Genomic DNA, 24,066 nt, shown 5'->3' with positions numbered 1-24,066 from the left:
GACAATAATCCTAGGGGGAGAGACTAAAGTCACAGCCATTTCAGCACTTTGAAGACTCTGAGAAAGCAGGGAGAAAAACTCAACACCATGGGGACTGTGGGATACTGACAGGTGGGGGACCCAGTCACTAATTACTCCAGGTGTAGAGGAGGTGGGTCCACAGGCCCTCATGTAACCTGAGCCCTCAGCTGCCCATCTTCACCAGCTACCCTACCCTCTCCAGGAACGTGGTCCCCTCTTCCATGTCCTCCAGGGACCTTCACTCCCCAAGATGCATCAGGCCTCCAGGAAGAGGGTGACTGCTCCGTCTGTCCCCCCGGTAACTACTGCAGGTCAGTGATAGTCCACGGTTATTCACCTCCTGTGCTGCCATCAAATTCTATCCTCTGGGTGAAAAGACCCACCGGGCCCCCTGGCCTTCCTCAAGGCCCCCACGCTATTTGTGGGGCAGTTAAAGTGTGAGGAGCCAGGGCCAGCTGTTAGACTATAGCCCCACCTGGCCACACAGGTCTGAACAGGGAGTCAAACCCGACAATTAGGTGAAGAGAGCCAGGACAATGGGCACAGACCTAGATTTTCTTTAAAAAATAATAAATACATTCAAACTGAGCGAGGGTCAGTATGAAATGAACATAGATCTGCTCAGTCCTGCCTAAAAACATGGGGAATTTCCTTATAGGCAAAATTCTATGTGCCTGTAGGTAATACACATACACTGAGGGAAAAGATGAACAATCCTTCCTTTTACCTCTATCTCTGAATTTTCCACAATGCGAATAGCTTTTATAATCATTAGGGCTAGAAAGACAATAAATGGTACCCATAAACAGAATAATCAGAAAGCAGGCCTCAGGATGCCCAAATTCTGCCTGAATGTCTTATACTTACTTGTTATGTATGTAATTTGTGCAATGGGGACATTCTCCCTGTAGCAGGAGAAGCCACTGGAAGAACTCTGTACTTGGGATTCAGAGATTCACAACCTGTAGGGCTGGATAGGGGTTCCCCAGTCTCCCCTGAGGCCTTGGAGACAGGCCTAGCCTCTCAAAGTGGCCCTCGGCCCAACTCTCCCAGAGTAGCCAGACTAAAGGAAAGCACACTGGGGATATCTGATCCAGAGGAAGCTCCCAACTTTCGCTGAAAACATGTAACTCCCAATTTCCTGAGACTGGAAAGAGGGGTTTTCGAAAGAAGAGCTGCTCCATTTCATGCAGAGGTGAACCTGCTTCAGAGCAGATTGTTTTCTCCTGAAAAGTGAGAGTGGAGAGTTCCTCAGATGCTCTTTCTGGAGGATCATCTCCCTATACTCAGGAAGTTCGTACTTTGATCTAGCCTGCACTCTGCTGAAGAGTTGGAGATCAGACTGGTGCCTGTCAAAGCTCAGGCCTCGGGACCTGGCAGGCCCCAGGCACTCACTGGGGGCAATGCAGGAAGCAGCTAGAACACCTGCCAGTCTTCTCCCTCCTCACTCCACAGTGAGTGTGACAAGGCCACAAAGATCCTCCAGGGGGAACTTGTCCTTCTGTCGCAGCCCTGGGTCCTCGTCTTTATCCACTGGGCTCCACAAACTCAGTGGAGAAGAGACACCCAGGAATCCATCTTTTCCTGAAGGACGTGCAGAGGTTCTTCGAACCCTGCACTGGGCCCAGCACCCCTGGGTCTGACCCTCGTGCCCTGTTTTGTTGCTGAATGAAGTATCACATCCTGTTTCTATCATGTACGTGGGTATAGCCATGTGTTGTCCTGGGGCAGAGGTCAGAAGCATTTCACATGCTGGGTCAGCATGAAACTGTCTGAAACAAGGGCCTGGGTCTCCTCTGGTTCTGGGGCACTGGGCTCGGATCACCCCTTCTACCCTGATCTCACTCTTCTCCCCCTCTCTGTACTGTTAGAGGTGGACAGGTGTGGGGGAAATGTCCTGCTGGTTATTACTGCCCCCCTGGGGCCTCCGAACTGATAACACAAGGTCCCAGGGAGTCTCAGACCTCGTGTCCCCAAGGACAGCTGTGTGCCAAGCAGTGCCCACCAGGTAACAACCCATTTCTTTTCCTTGGGGTGTGAAAGAGGCAGAGAGCAAGGTTGCTTAGCTGTCACCACCAGACCCACTCAGGGAAAGGATTTTTTTTTTAGTCAAAAACAAATTCTAAAAATAGTTGACACCCACACCTGCCTATCTCAGTCAGCAGAGCATGCATGCAACTCTTGATTTCAGGGTCATGAGTTCAAGCCCCATGTTGGTCATAGAGGTTACTTTAAAAAATCATAAAAAGTAGTGGACCCCAGTGTTATACATCTAATATGTATCTGCATATGCATGTGTATGTAATTACATACATCATATGTATGTCATATGATAGGCACCTAATGTAATTCAGATGGTTAGTGATTTGACAAACATCTTATGTGGAGCCAGGACTGGCATCCAGGCCTCTCAACTCCTGGGCCGGTAGAATCCCCCATGCCACCCCTGGATACATGCTGTTGCCAACCTGCCATGGTGGAGCAGCCTCCCTGCCTTCCACAAGATCTGGTGTGACCCCATGTGCTCCAGGTTTTTACTGCCCAGAGGGCAGTGGAGAACCCACCTTGTGTCCACCTCACACCATGGCGGCTGCCCCCGGAGCCAAGCAGCAAGAGGAATGTGGGCCTTGCCCTGCTGGGCGCTGGTGCAAAGCTGGTGAGATACCTGCACCAGGAGTGCACGGGTCCTGAGAAGGGCAGAGGGAGGCCCGCTGGGCAGGAAGAGAGGACAGAAAGTGATCACAGCCTTTGCTCTCCAGGGGACCCGGCCACCCACCCCTGCCCTGCCGGCCACTACTGCCCTGGAGGGAGTGAGACCAGCCCAGGAACCCCTCAGGCCTGCCCTGAGCACACCTATCTGCCTGCAGAAGGAGGCCGGAGTCTGGCAGAGTGCCTCCCCTGCCCTCCTGGATACCTCTGTGTGTCCCCAGGTGAGAGGCTACCTCTAGGCCAGAGGCTGAGACCTCTGTGGAGGAGAGATAAGAGGCCATCAGGGGTCCCATGGCCATGCCTGCTGTTTTTGCCCCCAGGTCTCTCCTCCCTTGAAAGCCACCTTTGTCCTCCAGGCTACTGGTGTCCAGGTGATCAGGGTGCCTTTCTCTGCCCACCTGGCACCTTTCGGACAAAACCAGGGGCATCATCAAAAGAAGACTGTGAGCTCTGTCCCCCTGGCCACTACTGCCCCCAGGCCGAGCTGAAGGATCATGCAAATGTGTTTGTGATCCCCTGCAGAGCTGGATTTGAATGCCCTGCAGGTGAGACTGCTGGCCTATCCCTCCCTCCCCAGCCACTGCTCCCATCCCTTGTACTCTCACCCCCGAGGCTTAGGCCAGGTGCTCAGGCAAGTCTTATCAGCACTGGGCGCATCATGCAGGCAAGGCATGGCCACCTGCTTGTCTTAGCAAGCCGTTTGCCCAGCCCCCCATGGCCCACTCAGTCTTGGTTGGATCTGTGCCACCTGGATACCCTCAAGACCAAGGTGCACTGGTCTGTTCCTGTCTCCCTCAGGTGCTGTGGCTGAGGTCACTTGTAGGGCTGGCTCCTACTGCGAGACCCAGACAGGGATCCCCCCACTTTGTCCTGGGGGCTATGCCTGCCCTGCTGGCTCCTCCACCTACACTGGCCCAGGGCAGCTGTGAGTACCCTCCCCTGCCTGTGTGTCTCAGCCTCAGGGATCTCCAGAGAGGAGTCAAACCCCTGAGTCCCAAAGGATTCAGGACCCTGAGACAAGTACTGGGTAACCCTTTGCTTGGACTTCCCAGCTACAGTGTTTACATGCCTCAGTCCCTGCCTCTGTCCTTAAAAAGGAAGGGAGGGTGAGGAAGCAAATCCCACTGAGATGCCCTTCATTAGTTTCCAGGGCCATTTTGTGTGGGGCGGCCAGATTTAGCAAATAAAAATACAGGAAAACCTAGTTAAGTATGAATTTTAAGTAAACAACAAATTTCTAGTATAAGTATGGCCCATGCAATATGTGAGAGTACTTATACTCATTGTTTATTCATTGTTAATTACCACTGTTTATCTGAAATTCAAATACGACTGGATGCACTGTATTTCATTTGGCAACCCCAATCCTGTGTCCAGGACTGACACTCCCAACACTCCCACTGTGTCCCCCCATCCAGAGCCAGTCAGATTTGTTCCACTCATTCCTTTGCCCAGGGTGAAGTGGGCAGGGAGCACAGGTCTGGCCACTGCCCAATGACCTGGCCAATGGATGTGGCTCCCTCCTCCAGGATGACACCTGGACCTACTTAGTCCTCACTGGACACAAAGCCCAGCCCATGACCCCCTGTCTGGGATAATATCAGAGCTGCCCCTCCCCCAGGCAGCTTAAGGGTCAAGCATGGGGAATGTTGATGGGGGAGTTGAGGGGAACCCTGCTAGTGAGATGAGAGCCAATAGCACACACAGCCCCTTATCAACATGAAACTAGAGTCTTGGGCTCTGTGTCTCTGTGCAGCTGTTTGTTTCCCTATTACTGTCCCCTGGGCACTGCCCATCCACATGAGTGCCCTGGGGGCTCCGAGGCACTGAACAGGAGTGGCCTCAGGGTCTCAGAGGAGACTTGCTGCCACCTCTGTGAAGCAGGCACCTACCGCAGCCTGGCTCTGGATTCCCAAGCCTGCCAGCCCTGCCCCCCTGGATTCAGCTGCCACCAGGGTGAGTTTGGGAAGCCTGGATGTGAGCAAGAGAGGGGGGCTGGGGCCTCAAGTCAGAATTGGGCAGAGCCCGGTGAGGAAGATGCAGGAGGCAGGTAGGGAGGACCCACAGAACCCCTGGGAGCAGGCAGAGGAACAGGGGCTAGTTTTTCTCAGCTAGACCAGCCACCTGATGAGAAAGACCCAAGAACATGGGGAGGACACAGGTGAAGGAAGATTCAGAGAAAGTTGGTACCACACCTGTCTTGATGTTAGTTTTTAAAAGACCTAAAAATTACAGACTGTACATCACATCGTACAAATTAGCATACTGGACCGAGTGGTCCAAGTGCTCTGAAAAACAGGACAACCACTGCCCAGTGTGTCAGCAATGCTGGGTATTCTGCTCTGTTTGCTAGAGGGATGGAAGTGCGTTCTGTGGTGCCCCAAAAGTCAAGGAGGACTGTTTTGGGCGGGGGGGGGGGTAGATACAATAAAGCACAGAGCCTCCACTGTCCTCCCTACAATCTAGATCTGCCCTCAACAGTATTTGCTTTGCTATCTCCCTCCCACTTTCCACCCCACCCATACCCCAAGTTCCTTCTTCCCCTGGACTCTGCCATTTCTTAGTCCCCACCTGAGCTGGAGTCCATGGCTCAGAATTTCCCCTCCATTTCCCTCCAGGAACAGAGAGTTACCACAGCCAGCCCTGCCCAGTGGGGCATTACTGTCCAGCCAAGACTCACAGCCCCAGGCCCTGCCCCTCAGGAACCTTTGGAAACAGCAGCCAGGCAGGGGCAGTTGGAGAGTGCCTGCCATGCCCCGCAGGCACCTTCAGTGCCCATCCTGGCCAGGCCGGCTGCCTCCCCTGTGGGAGCTCTTCTTTCTCTCCACCTGGTAAGTCTCCACCCATGCCCACTCTCTAACTGGCTAATTGCCCTGGTCTCAAATACACCATTTGTCCCCTTAGCCTTATGAGACATCCTAAAGCTATGCTCATCTCAGCCTCTTAATGGTACCTTTGAAGTGGTAAATGCCTTTCAGGAAAACGGGGTGCCAAATGTGGGGCTCACCCCTCTGGATTTTCATTCTTTCCAAAATTGTTTTCCCCTTAAGTTCCCAGTTAAGTTCTTCATTCCTTCAAACAGATGTTTTCCATATTTTTTCTGACCTTTCTAGTTATATGTCATAGGAAGATACTCTGCCATTGTCAAAGGTAGAAAAAATCTTGTAAGTATATGCACTTTTGTAAACTGCCATTTTCCCTTTGGGGATGAAGTAGGGGCTTTTTAGTTAACTTATTTTAGAGGTTAGCTCACAAATGCCAAGTTCCAATTATTGTTGTTAGTGCCACAAAGACACTATGGAAGATATGAAGACAAATAAAATAGGAAGAAAGAAAATATATAAGAAATTGGCAGAAGCATCAAGTGCCACAAGAAAGAAAAAAACAAGGAAGGCTGGGTAGTTCAAAATGGGAAGAACTGAAGGATCAGGGAAACTTATGGGAAAGATTGTATTTAAACAGGAACTTGAGAATGAGTAAAATCTTGTTGAGTTGAGATTGTTGGGGAAAGATATTAAACAATGATTCTTTTAATATAGATCCATGATTATTTCTATAGTCATAGATGCCAGGCCAAGAGTTTTTCAAAATAATGTTTATTTAGGAAATTAATGTGAAGCAATGCAAAAGTAGAGTAGCCCATATTCAACAAAGGACAAGCTCTCACAGCTGCTCCCATGGAGTCACTCCTTCACCCAAGAAGTCCCAAGGCTCTTCTGTGGAACTACAGGTCCCACAAAACCAAGTGGAAGCCCAGTTGGACAATGAGACACGAAAGACTCCTGGATCCGATCTGAGAGTGCCTAGGGTGTCAGCAGGGACCTGGTCCAAATGAGCCAAAGAACATACTGAAGTTCAGGATATTAGAGAGGGCTTGACCATCTATAACCTCACTGGTGAGAGTTCTCTGTGTCACTTCAGAATTAATTCCCTTCCTTCTCTACAGTATAAATAATTATTTCTCTTGTCAGTGGTCCCTAAATTAATTTGGGGAAAGAATATGACAAAGTCCGCACAAAAAAAAAAAAAAGTCAACTTTCAATCCATTCAACAAGTTCTGCTGAGGGCCTTTGGGCTACTATGCACAGTGTATGAGTGATTATCTTCAGGAAGTTGACATGTGCGAAACTTTAAATGAGTTTTTAATTCTTCCTGAGCAGATGACAGTCCCCACAGGGGCAAACAAGCTGGAATTGCAAAGAACCCTAGTCAGCTACAAGGTCCCAATCTCTACCTCTCTCCCAAATTGTTCTCCCAGAAGAACATTCACCTAGACTCCTTTGGTCTCCCATATAAAATATGAACTTCCCCACTCATCACTTTATCCTCTGCTGAGAATCCCTGTTCTCTTGGCTCTGTCTATCCAATCTAGACCATCCTTCAAATTCCTTCAGAGACCTTCAGTCTCTCCAGCTCCCTCTCTTTCTATTGTCTAGAGACAGAGGCCCGTGCTAGTCCTTCAGAACAGGCCTACAAGGCTTTGTGTAGTGGAGAATAGGAACAACACTTTCCATGAGGTGTCAAGTGCTTTCAATTATATCAGTAATTTGCAGCCCCAGCTACACATTAAAGCACTCAAGGGCCTTTTTAAAAAAGTAGATGTTCTGGCTTCACTTCAGAGGTTTTTATTAAATTTGCCTAAAGGGAACTTGGACATCCATGTTTTTTTAAAGCTTCTCAGATGAATCTAATTAAAAGTCAGGGCTGAGAATCATTGACTCAGAAGATTTCATTCAATCCCCACAAAGACTCCTAAGGTCAGACTCTGGCAAATGTGGTTATCTGATCTCCCTAACCCTAACCCTAACTCTAACTCTAACCCTAATCAGGTACCTGACTGTGGACAGGGAAAGAGAGCTTTCTCATATCATGGTTCACTGTTAGGCACCTGTGATGGGCCATAGGGCTTCTCTATCTCCAGGTGCCTCCCACTGCACATGTCGGGGCCTTAACAGGGTCTTCCAGAAGTCAGATGGTTCCTGCATCTGCCAGGCAGGACATGAGTCCTACAGCAGGAGGGGCCTGGAAAGTGAGGAGAGCGACAGTGATGAGGACTGTCAGCCCCAGGTAACACCTCACTCAGCCTTAGGAAAGGAAGGCTTGAGGAGAGTGAGGAGAGGTAGCATTTATGGGTCCCTTTGCATGCCAGCCGCTTTTCATTGTCTGTTGGGTTAATGTGTAGTCCTTTGTGCTGGATGGATTACCTCCTATACAAATGAGAACACTTTAGAAAGCTCACATGATAAGACATATTTCTCCTTATCATAGACCCACAAATTTCAGCATTCATTATAAAGGATCTTAGGAGAGTAATTTGATCACTCCACCCAGTCTCCCTAGAGGTGGACCTCCCAGTTACCTCTTCCAAGCAGCAAACTTGTCTTCTATTACTATTGTAGGTTCCCTCTACCCTCAAGCCTAACCTTAGTCTTAGGGTGCTGACTAAATGACCTCTCAGGGAGCCTGGTTCCCCAGAGGCCCCACCATGTCCCTGGAATGTTCTCTGATGCTGAGAGTGCCCTCATCCTGGGCCTGCAGGGGGTTCCAGAGCCAGGACTCTTCTCCCACATCCTCCTTCAGGTCGCTGAGCGCTGCTCAGCTGGAGAAGTACGTCTGGCTGCCACCCGCAAGTGTGTGTCCCCCCAGCTGCACAACTGCTCCTCTTTCTGCCACCCAGTGGATGGGAAGCTCAGCGCTGAACTGGGCATGTGAGTGACAAAAACCTGCTGAGAACAGAATGAATTCATCGTCTCCAGACAGGTCCTGACTGTCCCCAGAGAGTCCCTCTGGAAAGGTTGGGCAGGACCCAGCTCTGATGGGAGACTGAGCCAAATACAATCTCCTTCCAGAAGCTGCCATGTCAGCATTTCCCAAGAAGGGGAATCAGGCCAACACCAGCCAAGGCAAGCAGCCCAGAGCTGAGGAGGTACTGGCAGCAAGGCAGAGTGAGCGCCATACCCCAGGTCCCTGAGCCAACTGTTAGGAGTGACCCTGGCTAGATGCCAAGCCGAGAAGGGCTCTGATTTTGTCTGGCTCTCCAGTCCTCCCCCTGGCCTGTGGACTGAATGGTATCCCCCAGCAGGCAGGGCCAGGGAACCATTGTGCTAGAAGGTCCGCTGGTTCCAGGCTGAACAACTCTCTCTCCTCACTCTTGCCTCAGCAGGATGCCCAAAACAAAAATGCTGAGCTTGTCAACTAGGATTTGTCCCAGGCACTGCTCCTGTTCTGGAAGCTAGTGCAGAAGCAGGGGCCAGAGAGAGCACATTTTAATGAGTCATCATGGACCTCCATTGAAAGTGCAGTCACTGCTTTGGAAGAATAGACAGTTCAGATCCTTCTGGAGGTGTCTGTACTAGTGGAGGGGTGTCAGGAATGGGCAGCTGCGCCATACCCACCAGGACAGACCTCCCAACCTCTCCTCTCCTGCAGCTGCCAGTGCCAGGAATATGTTTCAGCAGAAGAGCTCTGTGATGCCCAGTGTCTGGCTAAGGCCCCCCAACTTTCCCTGGCCTGGGGTTCCAGCAGGGAGCTGATCCTCAGCGTGAAGGGCGAGGCTGGAGACCATGACCAGAGGGTGAGCCCACCTCGGGGAAGGGCTGGGATAGAAGGGCAGCCTCTGCCTGCTGGGGACAAGGGGGAAAAAATCTCCCAGGCACCCTGGCTGCAGAAACCAGGCAGCAGAAGAGGGAGCACCACCTCAGTGGCTCAGTCGGTTAAGCATCTGACTGTTGATTTCAGCTCAGGTCATGATCTCATAGCTCATGAGATTGACCCCCGCATCAGGCTCTGTATTGACAGTGCAGAGCCTGCTGGGGAGTGTCTCTCTTCCTCTCTCTCTCTCTCTCTTTCTCAAAATAAATAAACTTAAAAAAAAGGGAAAATCCATTTGATAACCAGTCTTTCCTAGTCTGTTGCTATCTGCATGAATTTCTGTTCCATAGGCCGGAGGGAAAGGCAGAAAGGAAGTAAGTGGTATTTCTTATGTTGATAATGTCAACCATCCAATTTGAAAGCCATTAAGAGAGCCGAGAAAGCAGCAGCTTGACTTTATAGAGTGTTAAGTGAAGCCCAGGGGCATGAAACCACTCACTGTGGTCACAGAAATGGTGTGAGCCCTGCTGGAACTGAGCCTGAGCCTCTTATCAAGGGCTGGACCTCTGGCCACAGGCGGGGCCTTCTCTTGGCTACAATGGTGTTGGCTGAGGCTTTCTTCAGGGTCTCGATGCTTCATCAGGGTGGGAGGGGCAGAAGACCAGGGCCCAGATGCAGTGCAGGTCCCGCTCACCCTTATGTTGGCCTACCAGAAGGTTCTAGATGGCTGTGTCTACTTGCCACTGAAAGGGTGGGGAGATCATTGGTGTGACACTGGACAGCAGATTTGGGGTGATAGTAAGATGATTGTTCTGAAGAAGTTGTTCTGTTCATAGGACTTTGCAAATAGAAAAGGAGCAATTGATGACCCAGGACAGGGACAAGAGTCAGGGGTGTTTGCTGAAGATAAAGAGGAGCCCTGGGCATAGGAATCCCGCTGGGCAAGTTTCAGTAAGGAAGGAGACAAATCCTGAGGGATGTGGACAGTGGATATCCCTGAACTCAGCATCACCAGGGGCTGTGCCAAAGGGCTCAGTCTGGGTTTCTGGCCATCCATCTCTGCAAACCTCACTTCCCCTCTGGCCCTCCCCAGGTATATAATGCTGTGCTGTATGTTCTCAGGAAGTATCAAGCACTCTGGGCCCAGACCATTTCTTCCAAGAGAATGCCAGGGTCCATCTGGTCCAATGTGGTCCCCGTGGCATCTTTGGCTTTGTCATCTCCAGAGTGGACATGCTTGACTCTTTCCTCCTTGGTAAGCAGAGGAGGAATACCAAGCCCAGGCTTTCCCAGAGCGAGTGCAAGGGGGTAAAGGCTATGGCTGCATTCTTTCAGCAAGGGATGGCCCCTCAGAAACTTCTCAGCCCTGTCTTGGTGTTCAAAAGGTGAGAGTCAGACAGGGACCACAGAAGGCCATGTAGGAAGACAGTCTTTGGGGAGGTGAGGGCTCCAGAAGTGCTGAAACTGCTCCTAAAAGGGAATCGAGACAGGACAGGGCTAGTAGGTGGGTGTGTGTACCCCCCCCAGACAAGCCCAGATCCTTCAGCTTTCCTTCCCCAAACTCTCCCAGAACCACCTGTATCCAGCCCCTGGCTACAAAGGTATCACCGGACTGCAGGCCTGGAGCACTCTGTCCCTCAGGACCCTGGCATTCATCTCCATATTCCAAACCCAGTGGTCTGCCTGAAAGAAGGGGACGTGATTCTTTTCCAACTTCACATTCTTCCTCACAGTGAGTTCCCTAATTCAGTACCTGAGACCCTCCCTCGGGCTCGGGCTCTCTCATCCCTCCTCTGCCTGGCTGTTCTGTGATATCACATATAGACCACAACTTTGAAGTAGCAAGTAACAAGCCTGTGCTGTCCCCCTGCTCTCAACCTGATTGGTCACTTGCTGTGGGCCTCCCTTCACTTGTTGGAGCAGATGCTCTAGCTCCAACATTCCGCAACTGCTCCCTGCAGCCCATGGGTGTCAGATTTTGTGCTTTGGGTGGAGGCAGGGACTCACCAAAGTGACCTCTGCTCTCAGCCAGCCCTCCCGCATGTCTGCTCTGTGCCACACAGTCATCCTTTCAGGGCCTGAAGCCCCCAGAGGCAGACTTCTCAACCCCTCCTGGTAGCCCCCTCCATCTTGAGACACCTTGGTTTACAATGATTGTCATCCTTGTAATGAGCAGAAGCCTGCCTCCCTGTGACTCCCGCCCCTGGGAACCTTACAGAACAAGACTTTTTCCTCCATGAGACAGCCTTCCCTTAGAGAAGAAGTCTCATCCCTCCAGCCTCAGCATCCACCTTGCATGCATTGTGCACAGTCCGGGCCCTCAGTAGACCTTAATTCCCTCCCTTTCTCCTGCCTGGCACTTCCCCGGGGTGCTGCTGTGGAGTGGATGGGCATTCCCTGCACACCCAGCCCACCTGCTCACATGCAGATGGCAGATGTCACAGTGCTGCCCCACTCACATGTCCCAGGACACCAGCTGGCTTGGCAGAAACAGGCACAGGTCTGCAGCTCTAAAGACATGAGAGAAGATGAGCACCTGGGTGGCTCAGTCGGTTAAGCGTCCAACTTCAGCTCAGGTCACGATCTCACGGTCCGTGAGTTCGAGCCCTGCGTCGGGCTCTGGGCTGATGGCTCAGAGCCTGGAGCCTGCTTCCAATTCTGTGTCTCCCTCTCTCTCTGCCCCTCCCCCATTCATGCTCTGTCTCTCTCTGTCTCAAAAATAAACCTTAAAAAATAAAAATAAAAAAAAAAAAAGACGTCAGAGAAGCAAGAGAGCAGCCAGCTCCAGGCCAGTGTGGGTTGGGCTTTTTTTCCCCCTCCAACAGATATATTTTTTAAGGAATAGATTTTGAGGATAAAAACATGGAGCAGAGAGGTATGGAATAGAAAATAAATGCAAAAGCAGCCTGATTTGCTAATTGTTTTAGAACCACAATAAATTAGTACAGAGAATGCCCTGTACAAACAGCACAATAATGGTTCAAAGATTAAGGTGCTCCCTCAGGCAAAGCTGAAGATATCAGTATCTGGTATTGGAATTTATGCTGCAGTCTTTGTTCTTAGATGGATCACTGGGTATGTGGCACAAGCCACACTTTTAGCCTGATTTAAACAGGAGGATGGCCACTTGGCCCAAGAAGTAGATGAAGTGCTTTGTTTCATGTGTCACATAACTACTGAAGTTCCTCCCCACAAAGCAGTGCCAAGGCGAAACAAAAGGGGAAACAAATCCCAGAAGGTGAACTCCAAATATTCGTGCCCCAGTTTCCAGGCCAGGTCTCCCATAAAGCCCCCAGGACCTGGGGCAACCTGCATCCTCTCTCAGCCTTGCTATTTACATCTGTGAAGTGAATGCAGTTGTGTTCCCCCTTCTCCACGTGCTGGGGGAGGTGAGTTCAGAGCCCCATCTTTCAGGGGGGTTAGGGGTGCTTGGGAAGAAGAAATGATACCTGTCATAGGAAAAGACCCCCTGTGCAGAGGGAATTGCCTGGCTGGGCCCACCTGTATTTCTGCCAGGCGCCCCATCCACCCCCTTAGCTGCTCATTCTCCCAGCCACCCCACAGCATGTACTGATTGCCTGCTGCATGCACACTGCCTGTCAGGGGTACAAAGCTGAACAGGTCCCACCTCTGAGAGTACCAGGGCATCTGGCTGTGCTCACCCACAAAGGGCATCAGGGACTGGGGGCCTCTGCAATGGGCTGGTGTGCTCACTTTGCAGGCTGCCTTGGCACCAAGAGTGTTAAGTGTGTTATCATATACATGAAAGGATGAAACGTCATTTCATTGAAAACATGTCTTCTCAGTTTCCTCACGGTCTTGAGGACAGACCCTGAGCTGCCTGGATGTGGGCTGCCCAGAGCTGGCGCTGAGGAGCCCCCTAGAACCCAGCACCACCTGACTTCCTTCCCCAGATCGCTCAGCCAGTCACTACCCTGTGTACCAGATGCAGCATTTGTTCAACAGCAACCCCAACTGGGACTTTGGGGCCTTCAGGAGACTCAGCCACCTCGTGCGAGAGACTCACCTCAACTTTTCAAGGTAATCTCTGCTGAGCTGCCTGGGAACTTGGAGGAACCATGCTTCCTCACATGTAGGTCACAGCTAGGGAGGCACTAGGAAGACACAGAGGAGGATGTGAGTCTGTCAACCATGTGGGAGGTGAGGCCAGAAAAGACCAAGGACAGGTGAGGCCTCCTGAATGCATGGAGGGCAGCGATTTGGGAGTCATGGGCAGCTTCCCTAGACCACATTATTCCTGTGCATGGGGAGGAGCTCACACACTCGGTCTGGTATAAGCAGCCCAGCAAAGCTAACTTTCCCTATATTCTGGCCCTTCGTTCCCCAGGTTTGCCCACCAGTTCCTAGATCCAGGCACATATGTGTTTCGAGACAACAGACTGCCTGAGAGCATCATCGTGGTGCTGGTGAAGAAGAAAGGAGTGGCCTGCGATCCTGGCCTATCCCCTGTGCAGCCCTCCTCCCCATATCAGCTTGCCAGGCATGGGGTCCTCAGGCACAGGCTGCTAAACCTGGGCCCAGACTGGACAGTGATCACAGGTACTGACCCCAGGCCAGAGTAGCCATGACCTGGAGGGGGCATGGGAGAAACCTTGCACAGCAGGACCCTTCAGTGCATGTCCAGCCCTACCTGTAACTCTAGGCATGGCCCCAAAGACTTCAGATGGGCACTAGGACAACCTTGTCCCTGAACTAGGACTTCATTTGCCAGGTAGAGAATATTTAATTTCCTTCTTGGGGTCCTTCCCTTTCTTCCTACCTCCCAAGCCCCTCAGTTTTGGGACCTGTTCTTGTGAACAGGGTCTCGTGGTCAACAGCACCCCTGAGTGGAGTCATAGGCTCACCAAGATGTTCATTTTAACCTCTTCTGTGTGTGTTTCCATCCATTTTCTTTCCTTCCTGTCTTCATGAGTCAGCAATTTCACTGAGCTTTCCAGGCTGAGCCTCAGACGGTGGGTCTGTCATGGCCCCTTGCCCAGATGGGCAGGAAGAAAGCAGCCCTGCAGTGGCTGAGGCATAAAGCCTGCAGAGGCTCTGAGTGGTCATCATGTGGCCTCTGCCTCTCTGTCCTAACCTTGCAGGAGTGCTGCTGGCTGTTGGCTTGGCAACTGTGCTGCTGACAGGCCTCGGCCTTGTGTTGAGGCCCTCCCTGGCTCAGGCCTGCCCTGTAAGGGCTTGGAGGCCCCAGTGGAGGGGCCTTGGGGAGTCTCATGTGCCTGCTGAGTATGTGCCCCTCAGGGACAGGTGAGTCCCCTTCCACCCTTCACTCCTTTCCCAGCCTAGGGGCCACAGCATGTGTGGCCACTCCCCACCCTGGCTCTGCCCACATTCATGATCCCGGTGCTGGCTCTGGAGACTCAGGAAAGAACGCCCTCTTTTTTTTTTAATGTTTATTTATTTTTGAGAGTGAGACAGAGACAGAGCATGAGCAGGGGAGGAGCAGAGAGAAAGGGAAACACAGAATCCGAAGCAGGTTCCAGGCTCTGAGTTGTCAGCACAGAGCCCAAGGCAGGGCTCGAAAGCACAAGCCATGAGATCATAACCTGAGCCAAAGTTGGATGCTTAACCAACTGAACCACACAGGTTCCCCAAGAACACGTTCTTAAGCTGACCTGTGATATTCATCACTGGCACTCCTGGTCCATGTGAGCCCTGTGCCACCTGAGTATGGGTTCTTCTTTCCAGCCTTCTGTCCTATGAAGAACTCAGTCCGTGGGGCTCTAGGGAAGGAGCTGATTCCAAGGAGAAAGTCATTACCTGGAGCACAGGTACCACACCTATACACAGCAACTCCCCTTCTCTTCTTCACCTGCCCTCCACCCCCACCTGCACCCCAGGTACACTCTGGAGAACATCTCACATTTCTATAGCACTGACAGCTTAGAAGACACTTCATGCTTTCCATCTGATCCTCACAATGGCACCAAGAAGTGGGTGTGTTCAGGTGTTGTACAATCCCTATTTAATGACAAAGAGATTGAGACTCAAGGAAATCCCCTGAGATCCCCAAGTGACAAGGGCTAGAGAGTAGGTGCTTCTGGGCTTGAATCAAGGGCTCTCTAATCTTTGCTGTGCTGGTCAAGAGTTCTTGGGAACCCAAGGGCAATTCTCCAATCTCACGGCCAGCTTGCTCTAGCTCACCACAAGGGCAAAAATGAAGTTTGTTCTACAGAATCCCTTTACAGGATCACTCATCTGCCCCTGTCAGTTCCTCTTCTCGCCTGAAGAACAGGATATTGTCTTGGTTCTCAGGAGGACCTAGAGGGGCCACACTTTCTTCCCAACCTCACTTGGCCCCCAGTACCTACTGTGAGGAGGAAGTGTGTGCAGAGGGGCATGGAGAGGAGGCTCTGCCAACACCCTTCACCTGCTTGGGAATAACAACTGGACTGCCTCACTTCAGACATCAAAGGGACAAAGGAAAAGCCCTGTAAGCTCTCCTTGATGTGGGTTCACACAGCTTAGAGTCTACCTCCATTTGTCCCTAACTACAGTGTTGCAGAGACCCCAGGAAGTACATTGAGTGCACAAGGACCTGGAGGAGGCAGTGAAGTGAGTGGTTATAAAGCACAGTCATGGGACCAGACCAGCACTGGAGTCTTGCTAGCTTTGAACCTGAACACAGGTCCACACCACACACCCCTCCTCACACCACACGTCCACACATCCACAAGCATCCACACATATACACATTGCACACACACACACACACACACATACACACACACTGTCCAAGGCAGGCCTAGCTCTGTGCAGTCCTGACTATGACTCTGCCTAGGGCTCAGACGCTGGTTATCTCTTTCATAGTGATAGATCTGGACAGTGAGGACAGTACCTCCCTGATGCAGGCAGAGGGAACTGACTGAGTGCAGGACAAATCTACCTTCCCCACCTTGGATCACCCCTCAGGGGTGATCAGCAGGGTGGGCTGTGAAAAGTGTGTATAATGTGGACACAGGGAAGGGTACACAGAGTCAGGGATAAAAACCAGGATTTTAACCCTCAAAGGAAGTCTCAATTCAGGCTCAGGGCTGAGGGTGGGGGGCTCATTGCTGAGATCTCCCACAGGAGGAGGTGTTGGCACAAGGCTCTTTTGGTAAGAGGACTGGCCTCTAGGGGAGGGTGAAGTGCCCCTACATAGTGGGGGGTGTGATGGGTGCACAGAAAGAAGAAGCTTGATGGTGTAAGAGGTCTGGAAAGCTGCCTTCCCACTGCCTTCCAACCTGAGTGGCTGGTAACTCAAGGGACAGACCTACCCAGGCTGCAGAGAGGAAAGGAAGGCAAAGTTGGCCATGTAGAGGCTGGGCTTACATTTGTTGCCCAGAACAAGAACTCCCACATCACTTTGCCAGCATGAATGGGGCTACCTTTCTCCCCTCACGCACCCACCAGGCCTGGGAAAGAGCAGTGTATGGCCTGGCAGTGGATACTCACTCAGCTTCACATTCCACTCCTGCAGGCCACTCTCTGAGCAAGCCCCAGGCCAGCATGGCCACCTCCGTTCCTTCTTCCTTCTTCTTTCTTCTTCCTTCTTCCTTCTTCTTTCAAAACCCAACTCCATGGGGGAAAGACTGTCAGAAAGGGGCCTGCTTCGCTCACATGTGCCTTAGCAGAGCAGAGTGGGCTTGAGGGAGAAGGAGGTCAAGGGGCTTAAGACCCTTGGCAAGGGGACATCCCTGCAGGGTGTGAGAGAACCACGATGGGGCCCAGCAACCTCAGTGGAGCTGTCTGGTTTACTCCCCTGGGCTCAGCTCGGGTCACACTCCATCCAGAAGCCTACACCACACTCCACACCTCAGCTAGATGAGTACTTAGTGACCCTCTGCTGTCTGCCGGGTACTGTGGGACACCTGGGGCTAAACAGGAGTCCATAGAGCAGTGGGGACAGGTGGGGCAAGAGCTGTCAAAGGGGAGCACAAGGTTGTTAAGGAGACATAGGGACAGTGAGATGAGTTCAAGCGGAGGGAAGGGACAAAGGTTACTTAGCCAGATGTGGCCTGGGCGACCCAGCAAACAGCCTCCTCAAGGAGCTGCTGGCTTGTCAAGGCCAGTGAGACCCACCGTCAACAAAACAGGGAGGCAGTGCCCACCACCCAACTCTGGTGTGACGCCAAGCCTGACGGACAGAGGCTGCAGGACCCCCTCTCTGTCACACTCACACTCAAGTTCTCTCCACAGCCACTGCCACCTCCTGCATGGGAAGGTCTCCCACCTCCTTGCTTGCCTTTCCTCCCAGCGCTAACCCTCCCCCCGTGCAGGCTTCCTCTGTTCTCACTTGTCGGTGCTGGAAGGAAGGAGGGAAGCTGTACAGCCACTCCGGACGCTCCCACCTCCGGCTCCATTGCACAGCCTCACTCTAAGCCTCCTTCCTGCAGGAGAACCACTCCCCTTGAAGACCCTGGAGGACTTCAGTGTCCGCACTCTCTATGACAAGCTCGAGGACCAGAGCCTACACGTGGCAGCCCAGCTGAGCAAGCACAGGAGCGAGGCACTGGCCTTCTATAGGGGTGCCAGCCAGCAGCTCCAGGGGCTCAAGGTCCGCCACAACTCCCCAACAGCCAAGCTACCCTCATCCCTACCACCCCAGAGAACAGGGGCCCCACTCACCCGCTTCTGGAAATTGCTAAAGACTGACACAGCCCTGGTTCTTCCAGGACTTTCTCCAACACCTCAGCACAACTGAGTGGCAAGCTCTGGACAAGGGTGGAGACCCAGAGATGGAGGCCACAGCTGCCACCAGGACAGACACTGAGCAGAGTGTGGAATCATGGGGCTGCCACACTGCAAGTCTACCTAGGGAGCCCTGGCAGCATCCTCTAGGTGAGAGGCAGGTGCCCAGGGATTGGACAATGATGGCAGATGGAAAGTCATAATATTAACTCTGACTTTGTATAGCACCTAAGCGTGCATTTCACATTTGTCATCTCACTTGACGTTCAGCACCCCTGTGCCATAACTGGACAGCATCTTCTGACCACAGAAGATGGTCCTGGGCCCAGGGAGCGGTGTGATTTGCCAGAAGAGAAGGAGACTCATATAACACATGGCAGAGTGATGTCTGCCCAGCTTTCCTGTCGGCCACATCCACCACTGTGTTTTAGGGCAGGCCTTGTGTAGGATATCAGGGTAACAAGGGCCCTAAGGCTTTTGAGAGTCTCCCTAGTTTATACCTTTAGTTCTATTTTTCTAAAGGGCATAAGTAACACATGCTCCCCACAAAAGTTCCATCAGTACAAAAAAGTAAGCAATGGGAAGCTAAAGTCCACTTGAACCCAAATCTCAGCAGCCTCACAGGTCTGTGAGTGAGTATTCATTTGCTCTTCTGTGGACCCTGTGGAAGCCCCTTCCATGACAGCCCATACTCTGAAATACTCCTGCCACTCGCAAGAGTCTAAACTCTTGTAAAGCCTTCTTCCTTTAGGACCTGGGTGTTGAGCTTCACTGCAAAGAAGCATGTGTTCAGTTCCCACCTGGACTCTGAGTCCCCAGGCAGGGCTTGTGACAGGACAGGAACGGGGTGTGGAGGGACATCCATGGGCCTCACTACCTGCTCTGACTTAGAACCACACCCAGAAATCTGAGAGCCCAAAACTGAGCATCATCCTGGGTGGGTCTAGCAGATGGCAGCTCTGGGCGTGTGGTCTCTAAGCTACCCCTGAATGGCCCTGATGTCTCTATGTTTGGGCTACTGACTAAAACAGAGCTCTGGCTGCCACAGTGGGTGACCCTGGCTCCATGTTAGAAGTGGTCAGTGCTGTTGCCCCTTTGCTCCTGGCTCCTCTCCCTCCCTGTGAGTGCCCAGTGGATGCCAGTCTAGGTAAGAAGGGGGCTACCAGGCTGCTTTCTGCAAGGCTGTATCACTTGTTTACTTTTTCCATGATGGCAGCCCTAGAATAAGAGGGCCATCTGCCCTCAATGGCCCTAGGGGAGAGGAGTTGGGGAGCAGGTCAAACAGACACTAGCACCCCTCCCTGGTGTGCTTGCTGCATGTGTGGTCTATGAGACCCTGGGGATGGAGAACGTTATTAAGAGCTTTCCTTGACCTTCTCTGAAACCATTCCCTCTTCTTAAACTTCTGGGCTGGGATATCTGGCCAACTGATCATGAGAAGGAGAAAGACAAAATCTGAAATTTGCCTGGGACTAAGCTGTAAAAACTCCATGTCCCAAAGATACTCTCCACAGGCACTGATAGGAGCTGAATGCAGGAGTTAGCTATTTCTAACTGGAGGCAGAGGCTTCCATTATTTCTTGATTTCTTGAGGAACACTTTTTTCTAAAAAATTATGTGATGTAAGTTTAGCAAATTAGAAAGAAGAAAGCAATTAAATAACACTTTTGCAAAACTACCCTGTAGCCCATCAGGCTCCCTGTGGGTGGCTATTTCAGCAAGTCAGAGTGAAGTTCTTGGAGACTGCTGGCTGTGAGCCCCAACACAGCATGGGGCTTGGCAGTGGGTGTCCTGAGTGCCCAGGGGATGCACAAGCAAAACACAGTACTTAGAAGTGTTCAAGCAGTCAGAAGTAACAGAGTAGATATGGTGATAAAAGATAGGTATACCTTTGAACATTTCTGAATATAAAATCAACACATGGTTTATACATCTTAAACTTACACAGTGTTATGTTAATGATATCTCAATAAAGCTAGAAAACCAAAAAAAAGAAAAAAAGATGTATAAGAAGGGAAGAGATTATGTATAAAAATTTAACTACTCACACATAAAAAACCACAATGTGTCTTTCAAGGTTCAATCTGCATATAGTTAGCACATTGGAGAGATTGCCTGAAGGAAGGAGAGAGATGCAGGCAGGCTCTGGGATGAGAGGTAGAAGGAATAAAAAGGCAAGAGGCTCCCATAAAAGGCTTCAGAACTGAGAAAAATCAAGGAAGTGTGAGGTGGGGAGTCTGTGGTTAGACGAGATGATTGTGTCTCAGGCTACTCTCTGTGTTCTCCTTCCCCAGGCCGCACCCCCAGTGTCACACCCCTGGGCTTTCAGCTGGAACTTGACAGAGTGATTGTGGCACTGGCATCAGCACTTTCTCACGCACACGGGCAACCAGCTGGGGCCAACAGAAAGGTGAAAGCTCCCCAGGGCACTAGAGTGCACCTGCATATTCAGACAGCTTCAGTGTCACCCTGACCTCGTGGAGACTCATTTGGCATACACGCGTGCACACAAACACACACACACGTGCACACTCACACACACACAAAACACCGTTCACATACACAAACATGCATGCACACATCACACATGCGCACATTCATACTTGCACACTCGCGCACACACACACACATGCGCAGACACCACACGCACATATGCGCTTAGGCCTCACACTCTTCAGGTGGCTCTGCACTCTGCTAGAAAAGCAAAGTGTGCTGCCTGTGCTCCTAGGTTAACCCCTGTCTTCAGCTATTTATCTCCACCAAGATATGTGTCAGAGACAATCTCCCCAGTCCCTTGTTGATCTGGCCTCTTACACAGAGCTCAAAAGGGAAGCACGATTCATGCATCCTACACAGAGAGCAGTATGTCAAATGGAAGAAAGACTCAAAGGGCCTCTGTTCAGGAGTCTCTGGCTGGCACACCCCAGTGCAATAGGGCAGAATCCATCACAGCGACATGTGTTCCCAAGGCACCTGTAGGGATGTAGAAAAGAGAGACCATGATACATATCAGGTCTTATTTGCCACTGAGCAGACACTTGGGGCCCCCAAGAGCACTAGGCAGTCAGTGGCCTGGCCACACCAAGAAACAGAATCCCAAGTTCAGATCAGTGCAGGTGCCCATATTCGTTCAGCAATGATGCCCTTGTCCATTACTGTTCTTTACTGAGCCCAGAACTGAAGGAAAGTTACAGGATTATCTGTTCTTCCAAGGCCTCTGTTCAGGTTGGTGAACAGCCTCTTCGCACCTACCAACAAAACCCTCAACTGGCAAGTAACATGTCCCTGCAGCCACAGCCTCCACCACCGGATGAGGAGAACCAAAGTACAAGGTGGGGACAGGCATCAGCACCAAAGCTTACACACAGCAGCTATATTCTTTGGGTGTGGCCCTTAGCTCCTAGTACTGAGAATCTTGTCTTCCGTAACCAACACCTGATTTAAAGCTTAACCCACTCAAATCCAGCTGAAGGCTTCAGGATGCTCTGCCCATAGTAATTTCCCCTATTGTCCCAGCTACTTTGGTTTACCAAGAGGTCACTGATTTAACTCATCAGAACTCATGTCATTTACTGGGTTTGTTCCCACCCATGGGGATGAGGTCACATTCACTCTGGCTGACCCTAGACTTTATAACCCCATCTCACCTCCTTCCAATGCTCCTTCTTCTGATATATCGTCTCTTCTGGGGTGTAGCCATGTGGGCTTGTGTTCTTCCTCCAAGTTGACCAAGAGGCTAAGATGGATTTATTTGCTTGTGTAGACTTGATTTCTCTCCGTGCATTTAGATTTATGGTCTGTTCCTCCCTTCATCCCCTTTTAATTATCATAAGTGGTAGTAGTCATATTGAATGCTTTGAATATCCTGGTGCTAAGGTAAGCACTTTATCTGCTAAGTTAATCCTCACAATAACCCTGTGAAGTAGATACTATTGCTAGCTCCATTTTACCTTTATTTTTTTAGGTTTATTTTGAGAGAGAGAGAGAGAGAGAGAGAGAGAGAGAGAGAAAGGAGAGAGAGAGAGGTGGGGGAGGGGCAGAGAGAGAAGGAGAGAGGATCCCAAGCATGCTCCACACTGCCAGTGCAGAACCCAATACCAGGCTCAAACTCACCAACTATGAAATCAAGACCTGAGCCAAAATCAAGAGTCAGTCACTTAATCCAGGCACCCCTAGCTCCATTTTAAAGATGAGAGAACCAGGTTTCAGAAAGGCTAAGCTTTATGATAGAGCTGGGATATCAGTGCAAGGGATCTGAGTCTCAGAGCCCACCCTGCACTAACCTCCCCGTTAATCCTTCCACCAAAGCTATGACAGTCTTTCCTCCCAGAAACTTCTCTTCCATTGATTTCCTTATTTAGGTTGCCTAGAAAACTTACATAAATGAAGTATCTTGCAGGCAAGGGGAGAGGAATCTTGACTCTCCGGCTAAAGTCATGGGGCCTGGGTTCCTAGAGGATCAGGGACTACAGAAAGAAGGATCACACAAAGGCAAGTTAGTGTAGGGACCAAGGGCTGCCCCTGGCCCAAGATAGGCCACTCTGGCATGAAAATCATTTTGAGTTAGAGCAATCAAAATCCAGCAGACTCAGGAAAAACTCTTTTTCTCCCCCTCTACTGCCTAAAAGAATTTAGGTAGAGGACCTGCTCCAGGAAAATAGCTGTCACCATAGATAACTACATGTAATATGTACATGTAGTACATAGTATTGTAATATGAATGAGGTATGGTGGACAGGGAAGAACCTAGCAAGGCCTGTTTGATCAAAACCTTCTATGTCTCATTGTTTCTGTGGGCCCAGCAACCATCTGTTTACCAAACATTTATTCTCATTCTCCCTGTGAATTTCTTTCTTTCCCTTTGAAGTCCCAGACCCCTACCCTTTCTCCTTAGTTTAGGATGACACATACACCTCATTTTCCCTGTGTTTGGAATCTCATGTCTGTGTGGATTCCCTGTACATGTGAAACTAAATTTGATTTTCTCCTGTTAATCTGTCTCATGTCAATTTGATTTAGTCCAGCTAGAAGGACCTTGAAGGGCAGAGGAAATTCTTCCTCCCCAACATTTATAATCCAGAGACCTAGATTCTAGACTGGGCTCTTCCCTGAAAGTAGTGCCTATTTATTTATTTATTTGTCTTCACACTCAGGGCAGAACCCAACATGGAGCCTGAACTCACAACCCTGAGATTAAGACCTGAGCTGAGATCAAGAGTTGGATGCTTAACTGACTGAGCCACCCAGGCTTTCCAGCCAGTGTCATGATCTACAACCTGAGGATAATTTCACTCAACAGATATTTATTGCTGTCTTTGATACAGAGCTGAAGGAGTCAGGAAGAACAAGTGATTGTAATAAAAGGCTAAAGAGGTTTAAAGACATCTGCAAGGATCAGGAAAGGTTTTTGTGATGGTAGTATTCTTTGAAATAGGCTTTAAAATAAGGGTAGGGTCCTAACTGGCAGAGGCATTGAGGAAGGGTGTTCCTAGAGGAGAACAGTGTTGACAAAAACATGGAGGTGAGAAAGCTCAGATATGGCTCATGAACTGCAACCAGTCCCAGAGGCCTAAAGGCTCACTGAAGATAGTCCACCCCTCTCATATCAAGGGACAGAAACTGAGATTGAAAATTGAGTTTCCCAAAGGGAGTCTGAAGAGTATAGCAGTGTACTGACCAGGATCCCAACAGGAAACAAGCACCTTCTAGATGGAAAATTTGAGAAAAATGTAATAAAGGAGGACATATAAAGGTGTGGGCAGATACATGTTACCACAAAGGCTAACACAGTTCCCTGGAGCAAGCAGAACTGGGCCAACATCTCCTTGTCCCAGGCCTGAAGGGTGAGGGCACAAAGCAGTTACTGGGCCACAGAAGGAACACCAGTTAGGGAGGCCCTAACAGACACAGCTCTCACAGGGCACAACCAGCCTGATATAGGGAAAGAAAAAAATTCCTTTCTTCTACCCATCTTAGGTTCTTGGCTAGGGCCCAGTAAATTAGACTAACAAAAGATGAGCATTAACATGCACATGGCACATACACATGAAAGCA

The 24,066-nt window shown here is 50.6% G+C and overlaps 1 protein-coding gene across 16 annotated transcripts in view; it reads left to right on the top strand.

Annotated features, from left to right (window-relative positions):
- LOC109259117 (multiple epidermal growth factor-like domains protein 6) overlaps positions 1-24,066 on the top strand; it is a 61,720-nt gene that overhangs the window by 28,366 nt on the left and 9,288 nt on the right. For 8 of the 16 annotated variants that reach the window (XM_019436478.2, XM_053901203.1, XM_053901226.1 and 5 more), the window contains 21 exons: positions 224-332; positions 1,893-2,029; positions 2,552-2,677; positions 2,781-2,951; positions 3,051-3,275; positions 3,529-3,655; positions 4,487-4,686; positions 5,349-5,561; positions 7,652-7,797; positions 8,311-8,438; positions 9,160-9,304; positions 10,444-10,576; positions 10,892-11,053; positions 13,236-13,362; positions 13,670-13,881; positions 14,424-14,586; positions 15,028-15,110; positions 17,718-17,878; positions 17,997-18,162; positions 20,307-20,422; positions 21,226-21,344. In XM_019436478.2, the coding sequence (XP_019292023.2) occupies positions 224-332; positions 1,893-2,029; positions 2,552-2,677; positions 2,781-2,951; positions 3,051-3,275; positions 3,529-3,655; positions 4,487-4,686; positions 5,349-5,561; positions 7,652-7,797; positions 8,311-8,438; positions 9,160-9,304; positions 10,444-10,576; positions 10,892-11,053; positions 13,236-13,362; positions 13,670-13,881; positions 14,424-14,586; positions 15,028-15,110; positions 17,718-17,878; positions 17,997-18,162; positions 20,307-20,422; positions 21,226-21,344 (3,169 nt within the window). The other 8 variants (XR_008421665.1, XM_053901219.1, XR_008421669.1 and 5 more) reach the window with 8 other exon arrangements.

The sequence above is a fragment of the Panthera pardus genome, unplaced genomic scaffold (genome assembly GCF_024362965.1).
Source record: "Panthera pardus isolate Hobbes unplaced genomic scaffold, ASM2436296v1 HiC_scaffold_1, whole genome shotgun sequence".
Classification (NCBI taxonomy): domain Eukaryota; kingdom Metazoa; phylum Chordata; class Mammalia; order Carnivora; family Felidae; genus Panthera; species Panthera pardus.
Note: the sequence above shows the minus strand (reverse complement) of the source record. Positions and strands in the feature narration are given on the sequence as shown.